This window comes from Lytechinus variegatus, chromosome 3, assembly GCF_018143015.1.
Source record: "Lytechinus variegatus isolate NC3 chromosome 3, Lvar_3.0, whole genome shotgun sequence".
NCBI lineage: Eukaryota > Metazoa > Echinodermata > Echinoidea > Temnopleuroida > Toxopneustidae > Lytechinus > Lytechinus variegatus.
Genome location: NC_054742.1, coordinates 22,175,829 through 22,189,179, shown reverse-complemented (window position 1 = coordinate 22,189,179; position 13,351 = coordinate 22,175,829). Strand labels below are relative to the sequence as shown.

The 13,351-nt window shown below is 33.8% G+C and overlaps 1 protein-coding gene across 1 annotated transcript; it reads right to left on the bottom strand.

The window, feature by feature from the left end:
* Positions 1–807: 807 nt before the first annotated feature.
* LOC121412189 lies at positions 808–3,581 on the bottom strand. Its single transcript, XM_041605094.1, has 2 exons — positions 3,418–3,581; positions 808–2,080 (listed from the first exon to the last, which is right to left on the bottom strand). The coding sequence occupies exons 1-2, from the start codon at positions 3,464–3,466 to the stop codon at positions 1,749–1,751; spliced, it is 381 nt and encodes a 126-aa protein (XP_041461028.1). The 5' UTR covers positions 3,467–3,581; the 3' UTR covers positions 808–1,748.
* Between the last annotated feature and the right edge of the window lie 9,770 nt (positions 3,582–13,351).

Sequence of the window (13,351 nt, the reverse complement as noted above, 5' to 3'; positions counted from 1 at the left end):
TCTTTTGTATATATGAAATATGAAATATTCAAATTTTCTCCTCATTGTCCTGCGAAACAAAGTTTTATTTCTCCAAGAAAATGTTGAATTACCATTGCTTAACATTTAATGGTTCAGTCAAGTTGGTCCTTATTGTCAAATCTGCAGAAAATGAAATAATGTATAATTCGAACAATAAAAAACAACAGAAATAGTGAGGGACATCATCGATTCTCTCATTTGCATGTGACTAAATTGTGCATACAACTACTTTGAGAAAAATAAGCAAATATGTATTTAAAATGTCATAACTTTCTTGTTTTACATCCGATTTTGATGAAATTTTCAGCATTATGCTTGTCTGATTTTTCTCTATTGATTCAAATCAACATTTTTATGAGGTGGACTTGACATTTAACTTACAAACAGCTTTATGAAACGACCCCCTGGTCACATATTCAGAGTGGGGACGTTAAGATTGTCTCGAGACTTACACAATGATAAATATACAATTCTGAACAAACTCAGTCATCACACAAAATAATGACAAACGAATACTATCTCTATCACCTCATGGCACTCCTGCTATCACACATACACTCAAATACACACACACACACACCCACACACACACACACAGCTTTTCTCGAACCCCATATACACTTTTATTTTATCATAGACCTACCCTGATTCAGTTCTATTCTTATATTTGCTGTTCTCTTATTTTTCTCTCTCTCTCTTTCACCCTATGATACTCATCAACCCACGCTCCCCTCGTCCTCCATCTCTCTTCATAATCTGAACTTTAAAAATACAAGATAATATTAGTATGTGTCTGGTCGCTTTTATTTGTCTTTCACCTATTCATTGATTAATCATTATAGTTGTGATAATATTGATAATTACCTAGTGAACATGGAAGCAAACAAGGTTTGAAGGCTTATGTTGGCCCATTACAAAATAATAAAATACGGTATATCAAGACCAGGTGTCCAAATATCTCTTTTACTCTTAGAATATATTTTACAGTCTGAAATGAATAAAATGCACAATGGTTGATTTGATGAATATACGATGGTGATTTTGAGAGTGTGAATCATGTTGCCGAACGCCCGGGCTGAACGACAAGATGGCATATTGAGTGAACGTGCTATACCACAATATTATATCATTTGTTAAAACTAATATTATTTACCATCTAAGTTTAAAACAAACACCAGTGTCACCATGTTCTTTCAAGAACTGTTGTGGCTGATGCTAACATCCAGGCAAACTTCAAACATTCGATCCACCGAATCTAGTTATCACATCCAATCGGTGTGCTGTATCTAACGTATGATCGTTTGATATAAAGTTTGTCCATCAAAATGATTGAAAAATTTGAAATAGTGCAAATAATTGCAAAACAATTAGAACTGGGTGCAAACATTATTTATAAGCTAAATTTAGTATGTTGTATTATATTTGCTTTCACGTTAATAATGATGTAATTGTGATTTTATTGCAGTTAAACCAAAGAGGTAATATAGTGATTAGGTTCAAGACTAAAATTTCTAAAACAAATTTATTTTCAAAATAATAATTCTTAAACTATTTGTGATTCTGTATGGCGCCTTGTGAAATATTACAAGTTTTGCATGCTTTCTCTTGTATATTTTTCTAAGCAAAATTATATCATCTACTTTTCATTTCTCTGTACTGCATTTCGTTGAACCCAACAACTTAATTGGCAATCCCACCAGATTAGCGACTCCAGAAACGATTCATCTTTACTTCTTTCCTCTTGTTCGTGGAGGTGGGGGAGTTTCATTGTCAAGTATTTCATATCCTTCCTTGGATGACTCTTCTTGCCTCTTATGAATGACGTGAGGAATTGGCATGATATCGCCATGGGCCAAGACATCGTCTACGGAGCGCCTATGAGGAAGTGCATTTGTTTGGCCTCCACCACCAGGAAGAGGATTAAGGGGGTTGCTAGGCTTGGATCCACCGTCATCTCGCCTATGGATGATGTGTGGACTGCTTTGTGGACCATCATCAATAGAACGTTTAGCAACTCCTGGAGCTTCCCCCTCATTGAGATTAGTACTCTGAGCAAAGCCTGTGTTGGGCATAATGGGATGAATTGTACCAATTATACACCTCTTTATTTCTGTCTTTATACATTTTTGTTTTCCCAGTCTTGACATAACTTTGGCGAGCAAACATGAAGCTCATGTGACGCCATGTTCCCAGCGATTTTTAGTTCAGTGCTGGCATTTTGGTGCCGGCGTTGGGTGGATCGTCACGCCAACACAACATAAAAGTTAATTTGATCTAATAATGGTAAGTTGGTAAGTTAACCCTGATCATCATATCTTTATGGTACAAGTAGGTTAGGGAAGACTGTATGATTTCCCGCGTTTATCAACAGAACCAACGCAAAAACCAAACTTGAAATCACCTATATAATGGGAGTTAGGCTTTTAGACTTGTTCAAAATTCGCAAGTAAGCCGGGATGATCGGAAGAACAGCCTTGAAAATATCATCAAATTCTGACTGTATATGAATGAGGGAGCTGAAAATGTCTCGCACCAAATTCTTCAATCTTTTATTATTGTATGAAACATTGAAAAAAAATATTGATACGGAAACCCTCCACCACGTCGCTGTAGATTGTGAGAACAATAATCTTCAATCTTACATGAGTAAACGAACAAAGTTTTACGTGCAGTACCATAGTCGGTGTTAAAATTTATGGTGGCCTCATCACAAGCCTGTGTGTGCTAATAACGCTAAGTCCTCACTGTGTAGGACTGTGGTAATATAATGATAACGACATTTTACAGTAAGCATATTCACACGCTTAGAAAAAAAAATAATGCCAGCATTTTAATTACTCTATGGAGATTTTCATAGCAATGATACTTTCCAAATTAAAAAGGAAAACGAATATAAATAACGCAGAGATATTTCAATGGGCATATGGATGGGCTACAACTATTCCAAATATATTTATAGAGAATTGGTTTAAAAAGATGTTTTGACCAGTCATGATAATAAACAATTTACATGTAAATCGCAAACGCTGGCTTAGCCTGCTGTTAGTATGAAATTAAAACAAATTAATTCACCATTATTAAACTAGTACGACAACACCGATCTCGCTCTTTGGTTATCGTTTCAATTAAATAAAATAACTTAGAGAGTCAAAAAGGGCCTAAGCTTTCGCTCCTATAGCAGAATCTTCGTCGGAGGCAAAATGTAAATAAAATAACAGAAGATACCATTTCTAAAAATTAGAATAAAAAAATAATAAAGAATGTAGTTGTAAAAGTAATATTGTAATCGCAATTCATATAAATTCGTGTATTTTGAAATAAATATAACAAAAACAAGTGGTATTGTGTGAAATAGATGGAAAATTGCAATAATACCAAAAGTACCACACATCTCACCTTGATTAAGGCACAGAGCTCCGATGAAGAAATACAACAAACAGTTCATCTTGGAAATATCATCAATTCGCAGGACAAGTAAAAAATGAAATGAAGCTGCTTTACAATTTTCATAAACTGTTGCTGGACACAATATACCATTTGCAGTGTTTTGTGAGCGGAAACTGGTAAAGATCGATTTTTCTCTGGAGGTGTTTTCCAAGTGTGACCAATCACTAAACGCCTGTATACTGCGTATACTATATTGTGTGTATAAACGTATATAACCCCATCATTGATTTTTTTTTACTAGTAATTGTTCGTCATCAAGAATTGATGTTAACACTGTTGTATAAACAGGAATTTTTAAAGTAAGGAGGAGTCAATTAAATTGATGTTCCTTATTACTCAATTAAAGATAATACTGTGTATATATTCAAAATAATGGTATTCTTTCTTCCTATTAAATTCAACGTAAACCAATTGAGAGCGTGGTCATTGTTAGGCATATAGTTTGTATACGGAAATGCATTCTTTTCATGTTTATTATTCTCAATGTATATCAGTTCTTAATGATCATTTGACTAAATTACTTTCCTGGTCGCAGGGAGGACGCCATTATACCCTACAACCATCACGTTCACCTCGTAACCGTCAGCATTGCCTGACCTTCAGGAGTATACCAACAATACCGTGGGAAATACGCGCTAGTACTTCACAAGTCCAGCTGTTGACGATCTCTTTAATAATATGCAAATTGGAGCCATTTGAATAACTTCCATACCGATTTGTAGACAAAGAATTGATTATCAAATAATAAAAATGCCATGATAACACCTCGTATTTTAGTCTTGTTTTTAGCAGTTTTCAAGACGCCATGGCATGCATGGTCAGATGGTGGTCGCTTTCATTGATAAACGCTAGGGTCACATTTTGCACTTTACTGAGGTGTATTTGAAACACTTTTTAATTATTTGTAAGACCAGTTCCTTCTATGTATTTCTGGACTGTTATCTTATTTTCTTCTTTCAATTCTCCCTCATTAAACATAGTTTAAAAAAATCAAATACGGTATCTATACTAAAATATATAATTTGTGGAAATTTGTGTCCACTGTAATCATTGTAATACATGTACAATCATGGAGGTGTTAAAAATTTCCATGATATATACGATGTCAAGTATAAACCTCATAATAGCTCTTGAATATACATAATGATGATAATAGCTATAAGACAGTACAGGTGCGAGATAGGTACACCTATAGGGAAATCAATTACATAATACTTTGTCAATCATCTATTATAATAGCTATACCCATTCAAACATTCTGAGACGGCAAACACCCACTAACTACTGCAACTTTAGAATGTATGAATGTTTTCCCTGCATGTGCAATTTTACACTTTCCCTGTAGGATGCAACTGTACGGACTCAAAAGCTTCTTGGGTTGCAAAATTGCCTTCAAAAGGAAATAGCAGTGTTGTGGTTAAACAGTGGAATTATATATCTTTTTTCTTAGTTCGTACCAATGAAGTCGGTATGATGAAAATTAGATTTATTCAATGAAGCTCTGATTGATCATGTGAAAGACGCCAAACCGATAAAATGTCAACCCACTGATGATAAGTTGGTCTTTAACGGATATCCGGGTAGTCAAGTTTTCGTCATTTCGGTTTTTACTTATGATTGATTTGTTAAAAGTATAAACAATAATCATTCCAGTATGATTAGTCAACGAAACAAATCATATAGGTATGACTTATAGTAACATGGTATCATCAAGTTAATATATGACTTTGCAATCAGAAGAAACGGAATCAGATAAAGTAATCAATTATTAAGTCAGTATGTTATAGAAAATCATGAAGTCAACTCGAAATTGAAATAATCCCGCAAGTTATAAATCATTTATTTTATCATATTTATCAAATGGCAGCATTGCTTGGGGAACTGGGAACAAAACACACCTAGACTCGATATAATTACTCCAAAAGAAAGCTGTTAGACTATGCACAAAATCTTATTAACTAGCACACACAAATACTATATTAAAAAAATCTTGGTCTTTTAAAAATTTACGATATTAATAAATTGCAAATCGGGATTCATGTATAAACACAGAATATATTGCCCAACCATTTACATACCATCTTTTTTTACTAAATCGTGTTATTCATTCCTATGACACAAGAAATTAACTCAATTTTCATTTAGCAAATTCATTCACAACCACAGCATATCAGTCTATTCGCCGCACAGGTCCAGACATTTAGCATTTAGCATTCTTTGCCAATGGATGTTAGAAACCCTATCTCCATCCAAACAACAGTTAAAAAGGCAACTCCTTTATTAAAGCTTATTGATATGTACATAACTGTTCTTAACATACGTTCATATAGTTGGTGGGTAATTAGTTATAAAAGTTATTAGTTATTGAGTTGGTAAAGTATCGTAGATATAGTTGATAGAAGTTTTATCCATTTAGTACTCCGTAATCCGTATAACTGTATTATGTATTCTATATATCTTTTGTACTGATCAGAAATTTTCTGGGTGACCCAACCCTACAAGCCTACTGCTTTCATGGGCATCCAATTTTCCTAATATGTGTGTATAAAACGAATTATTTTGCATTAATCTTTAAAGTATGATACGTCATTTGTATAATGTCTCATTTCAATACTATGTCATGTTTGTATATTCTTGATTTTGCATATTTTTAAACGCAAAATAAAATGAATTAAATTCAATAACCAAATAGAATTTGAAAACAATCATGATATTAAGAGTTAAATGACCTGGAAATCAAACATTCACACACACCGTGCTCAGCAACCTTTACAGATCACTTATTCTACAATCTACATCATCGACCCTCACAGTCACAGAATGATGAAGATATAATCATGATTCGTAAATAAATTATTTACGTCAATGTGAACAAATAATCAATGACAAAGGGAAATCATCAAATTGTTATCGTATTCAGAATTTATATAGTACTCATTGAATATTCCTTCATGAATTGAAGATAAATTGGCACACTTTGGACAGCAACTATAGATGGTTTTGGGTTACTCTGAAAATGGTAATCACAATGAATAATATTTTATTGTTAATTCTGATGAAAATCTTGACGTAACAGTTATAATTATAATAACAACAGGGACAATTACTATTAGTAATATCAATGATAAAATTATGATAATAATATCAATGTATATTTCGGTCATCATAATATCAATTTATGGCATACAATTAAAACGACAATGATAGTAGCAGTAAGGAAAATAATATCTCAAAAAAGATAGTGGTATACAGTGATAAATAGTATTATAGGAAAATTATCGTATAAATCGACATCAACACAACATGAATTACATGCTGCCAGGTCTATAACTTAATTATAACCCGATTTTTATACCTCACCTGACCAACCATACTGAAACTCATACTTTGGACGCTTTATGCAAATGAAACAATGGGAAATTGAAGCAAGAAAAACAAAATTAAATGAATTTTGAAATATAACAACATTTGGCTATCCATTTTATACCACCGTTTGATCAAGGTTTAATAAAGTTGAAGCAGAAATGATGGGCTTCATCTACTACTAAAAGAATCCGTACCTTGTCACTGTTTTGCTAGTTTGACAGACCAATATCGACCCAATTACATTTCATTGTATATTGTACTTCACTGTCACCACCAATATTGTACAAATCATTTTAACGTACATCTAGGCCTATGTAGGTGAGACGATTGCTCGAGAATAACAGAGTCACACTAATATTGTGTACGGCTGTATGCTCTACGCATAATCACAGAGATAAAGTTTATGATGAGGGGGTCTTATGTTTGGACAATTCTGCTGATAAAAACATATTTCAACCATACATACATCATATGGCACAGGCACTTGGTCCCCCTAGTAAAAACATATTAATGTGCATGATTATCAAGGTTTTCCGGTCGAAAAATAGAAATTTTTAGCGATTGTTGAGATATATATCTTGTTCACGATTTAAAATCATTCATTTTCCATGTCTGGAAATCCGCAAATTTCAGCTCGCTCTTTGCACTCGCTTTAAATATTATACACCCATCTTGTTCATGGTTACATTGCTTTGAATGTCCTTTCGAGGATTGAATCCTAGTATAAAATATTAGCTCGCGCTTCGCGCTCGCAAAATTTCTTTTGATTAGAAACCCATCCTATTTATGATTGCAGAAAGCAGTTACTCTTTCCAGTTTTCGATCAAAGTCTCAACAAAAATCAGCTCGCATTATTGATGAGATATATTTCATTTTCATGAGTCACTGCAAATAGTCATTAGCAGAATTCTGTTCAGGTCTGAATATTAATTATTTCAGCTCATCCTTGCTGTCGCATGAATTTTTTATTGAGATACGCATATTGCTCATGATAACAACAGTCTTAAAATCAAATTTCGACTCGCGCTTCGAGCTCGAATCGATAACTTAGGCATATATATATATATATATATATATATATATATATACATCACATCTATGGTTACAAAATGTGTTTAGAATATCCGGTTTTCAGGTGGTGAAATTAAAATTTATTCACCTCGCGCTTAACGCTCGCATTATTTGATTGGCGGAGATGTATTCTATTCAACAGTCACTGCAAACGAGTACTTTTGCAGGTCAGTATATTAAAAATTTAAGCTATAGTTGTAACAATGATTAATGTGTTTATGTTTACGCATTTATATCCCCATGAAATTTTTTACAAAAGTACGTAGCTTGCTTACCATATCATTTATAATAAAATTTTTCAGAGTAGATTTTTTGGTCTGATAAGTTACTGAGTTGATAATCAAACGCAGTCATGATAGCTGTTGTACTAAACTGTTACTTGGTTTAAAAAGACATTATCATGAAGTGCATTTTATGGTCTCCGTTGAGTTAGTAAGTACCAGAAAAACATCAATAAAAAATGTAATGGTGATGGTCCTTCTGATTTACCCCCCCCCCCCCGGGAAAAATACTAGATCCGCCCTATTGGGTACAACTTACTGATAGGGATTTAAGTATACAGAAAGACGTAGATGACAAATATAAAGAAAACCAACAAAAACAAATCCTTACATCTGTCGGTACATATGTGAGCATTTCACGAGGCGACTCATCGATAGCATGATGCTATTTCCTTCACGCAATCAGTTGCAAGGATTTTATCATTTTTATGCTGGTAATAAAATAAATCAATTGAAAAGACCTAAGAAACTCTTCCCTGGTAGAATGACTTCATATCTTCAGAAGATATTGATAAGATTTGTTTTATCTTTGTAAATAGTCTTTGGCCTATGTATTTCTTGCAACTTGTCTTAGCATACAGGGATAAAAAATCAAACATTTTAAGACTTAAACATTTTCGGTATCTTCAGATCTAATTTCATTGTGGCTTGGCTAATGATTGCTGGATCAATTTTATATACACTTCTGATTGTCTTAAAACAGTCATTATATTTTAATCATCTAGCTATGGGACATTAACTGACGTTAGAGAATAGTAATGAAGTATTTGAACTTATCAAATAATACTAATCGCTTTTATATGGATCATCATCATCACTATCATCACTACTATCATCTCCTTTGTACTGCCTCTTGATCCGATTAAGAGCGAATTCCCCCTCGCTATTGTTATCGTCAATAATTAGTCCGTTGTCATCGGCTTCGAGCAAGCTGAATGGAAGCCGCATTTCCCCAGGAGGGTTACCTTCTCTTTTTCGCTGATGATGGAGATTCTCTTGTCCAGGCTGCGCTCTTCCTGTATTTGCATTTTTTAAGTAAGGGGGGGGGCAAGGAAATCACGTACAAAGAATTTGTTTAAAAGAACAAAGGATGATATTATTTCAAAAATTGTTTTTGTTTGTGGTTGATTTTATGAATTTTCTGTTTTGTATTGATTTGCTCCTAAAATCCTGAATCTGAACTAATATGAAATGAAACATACGTATGTTTCTACGGGAATTATTTTTTTGTATGATAAATGAAAATATGGATATCAATCACTAACATATGAACAAAAGGAAACATATAAATTTGATTTAAATGGTGTTTAGTTAAATTATTTTTACATTATCACAGGACATATAGATTCAGAAAAGAAGTAAACTTTCCACCTGTTGTTTTATGCAAATAATTTCATATTTGTAAATTCTATATTGTCATTCGTAATTGAAGTTTGTCATATTCTAAATCTAGGCCTATGCATTTTATTGAATGATTTCAAATGTGTTTTTTTATTTGTTTTTTATTTTTTGATGTGGCATTTTTAATTCAAATCTGTTTTTTTCTGTGAGGTTTCTATGCGGTACATCTTGGTGCAATTTAATGTCGCAGTATAACTCTAAAATTATGGATCTGCAATCCATAACGTAGGCATATCTTCAGTGAAAATAACAATCCCATACACTTCAACTTGTCATCCCATATTTCTTTTAGAAATAATTATCACTAAATCCACTTAGTGAAAATTCCCTTTTAGACTACTTCTACTTTAATTTGACAACATATAGAACTATTGAAATTTATCCAGGTAGAATGGAGAGTGTGAGTTTGAGATCAGTCAAAATGCATTTTCTAATATGATGCCTACAGAAATCTATTCTACACAAATGAGAAATTACTGTTAGCTGATCTTAATTATTAGGAAGGTAATTTACCAGACGGAGCTATGAGTGGGAGTGCATTCATCTACATGCACGGCCAAAAAGCCGGGTACCAAATATACATACTGCCAATATATTGCGATTAAGATATTGATACCATGACGGTTGATGATTACACCTTCTTTGTATTACAAATAGCTCTATATTGGTGCAAGTTTACCATTTTTTCTTTAATTGCTATTATTTAAACCAACTAGCTGTTCTTTGGTCAGTGCGGGGTCAACTATCATTTCTTTCTCGTTTGATGGTTAAATTCTTCCAAACATTGGCCAAAAATAAATCGACACGTTTTGGTTGAATTATTTGAATCAATTTCGTGATGATACTAATAATGTTTGGTAAACCTTCAACTTACCTTGGCTCATAATATCTGCTCCTACTACGACAATAATCACCAACGCCACAATTCTCTTCGTCATTCTGATCGTCCCTTGATTTTATTGTACTACACAATCCGCTTCCCACTGTTGAAACAGAAACTTTCAAACTATGTCAACTATCTGCAAACGTGTTTTATTCACACTGTCTTTATAGAAAATAGCTGTGAAAGATAGTCAGACGCTAGCACGGAGTTGGGAATGATGGTAGAATACACACTTTGTTAGGACGGGTGTCAAATATATCGAATCATTGAATGTGAAGGATAGATTAAACTGGTTCACATCATTCATTCCCCCCATAAACATTACTCATTGGTTCGTTGTGTTGGTAATTTTCTCTCTCTTTCCATCTCTCTCTCAATAGTTGCTGATTTAAATGAACAATTACAATTAAAAATATGAATCAGACAGCTGTATTTGTCTTTGACATTGATGAGGTATTAGCGTTTCCCCATCCCTTTTCTTTGTGAAACTGCTTTCCATATACTTCAGTTGCTTGTATGAAATGTCAACGTTAAGATGAAAGTTTTAATGCACTCGTTTGCAGTTTTGAAATTTGCAATTTTTGTTTCTTTTGTGAGACGTGAACTTGTTTAATTTCCAACAATTACTGACAAATCTGTTCGTAAAATTCCTGAATGAATTAATATCAACTCACCATGACAAAATATAAGAGTACGGTGACCAAATGTCACGGATTTTCAGGGCCAGTCCCGGATTTCACCAATTTGTTGTCCCGCGTTCGGTACGACCCTGCCCGGAACGCCAATTTATTGTCCCTTATTTCACAATTTTTGACCCATTTATGTAAACATAATTTAGCATTACAATTTTTTTTTTAGTTGTGTAGACAATACAAAAAGGAAAACTCGGTGACTTTATTCTAAAATCTTCATGCGTGGCCTGTATCTACTGCATGTCAAAATTATCATTGTAATGAATTATTTTCAGCTATGTGATTCCACTGAATTTTACAATATCATTACTTGAAAATTCATGGCAATTAAAACAGGGTTATGCTGACATGACTGACGTAAATGGGGGTTTAAAATGTGCGTGGTGTATATCCTCTAGGGAATATCGGGACGCAAAAAAAAGTATCATCCTATCACTTACTCCCTTTTTTATCCAAAGTGTAATACTTGTTCTTTATAAGTGCCACTTTTCTTATTCTTAGATTTGAATCCTTATGGTTTTTAAGCGACTGATGACAATCGCTTTGCACATTCGTGATAATATTAGATGAATCAATATCTAGCAACATTCAAATTATCTAATTTGTCTACACCCTTCAAGACGCCATACAATCTCAAATATACCGAAAACTTGCTCACTCGCAATGGCCAATTTAATAAACATGGGTCATCATAGAAATAATCGTAGAGTGTGATGTGCTTTACTAGCTTGCTACATCTACACACAGTGACCTTTGATATCTATCTTCATTCTGCAAAAGAAAATTTGGGAACCCGTTTTGAGAAAAGCCTAATTAGGGGGCCCCTAAATCGTGAAATTCCAGTTCCACATAATTGCTATAGGGCAGTAGTCCTGGGTTCATAAACATCCGATCTCGAAGTGTCCCGTTTTTCGACCGTCAAAATCTGGCCAACATGTACCTTACACGAGCGAATTATCAGTTCGAATTTATATTTCGCTCAAAATTTGATAAACACTTGTTTGCATGTTGTGTATTGATATAAAAAACAGACGGGTCTCTCGATAATAGTAGGGATTTGAAGTAAATATCATAGAAACAATCGATATCTATCCTCTCGTAGAGCAGTTTCCCTAGCATGCCTAGGGGCGTCGATCCTTTTTTAGATGGGGGGGGCAAAATCATGAATCAACGTTCCAAAGGCCACACAAAACAAAAGAAACCACACACACATAGACCTATATATATATATATATATATATATATATATATATATATATATATACATACATACATACATACATACATACATACATACATACATACATACACACACACACCCACACACCAATCCACACCCTCACACACTCACCCTGACACAACGCACAGACCAATCCAAATAAACACTAAGTCACAAGCTCTGTGGGACAAACTTGCCCTGACCGGCTTAAGTATGTATAGGAGACTACAGTTCAATTTCTGCTATACCGGTTGATAAGACTACGGCATCTCACCTGAGTAAGGAAAAAATCTTTTGATTTACGTTTGAATTACATTAAAAAAAACATATTTAAATAGGGATTATTAAGTTATCGTATTTGTTGAATCTTGTGTTAAGCTTTATTTAGTTTCAAGCTTTTTCGGGACTGAGGGGAGATTCTTGCCTTGTTTGATATATAGGCCTACACAATCTAGTGGTCATTGAATTCTTTCTTAACCATTGTTATAAATTATTTCTTTCTATGAATGAAAAACGAAAACATTTTGAAAATTTGACCGATCATACGTACTATGCCCTCAAAGAGATGACCCCTGCTGACATGGGTGTCGATCGGTATTCTTGGTTGGGGGGGATGATTGACACAAATGTTCTTGTGGATGGGGATATTTCAACATTACCCCCACTAAAATCACAAGTTAGGACATTTGAGAGTGGTTGATATGCATGGTGTTCTTGGAAATTCCTTCATTGTTGTAGTGTACTATACTTGTATAATTTTTTTTTAAATTCAATTTGTGTTACAAGTAAGCCTATTCTAAACTCATACCGAGGAAAAAATGACAAAAATTGACTGGACCATGTACATAGTGATCTGTTTATTGAGCATGATGTATACACAGGGGCGTCGATCCATTTTTCAGATGGGGGGAGGCAAAATTATGAATCAACGTTCCAAATGGCGCTCGATCACAAAAAACGAACAAACTCA

What these genes read in the sequence shown, in the direction of transcription:
- LOC121412189 (XM_041605094.1), bottom strand. Translation starts at nt 3,466, where the DNA reads ATGAACTGTTTGTTGTATTTCTTCATCGGAGCTCTGTGCCTTAATCAA. An exon ending in AGCTCTGTGCCTTAATCAAG is followed by an intron (nt 2,081 to 3,417) that starts GTGAGATGTGTG and finishes TGCCCAACACAG; the next exon opens with GCTTTGCTCAGAGTACTAAT.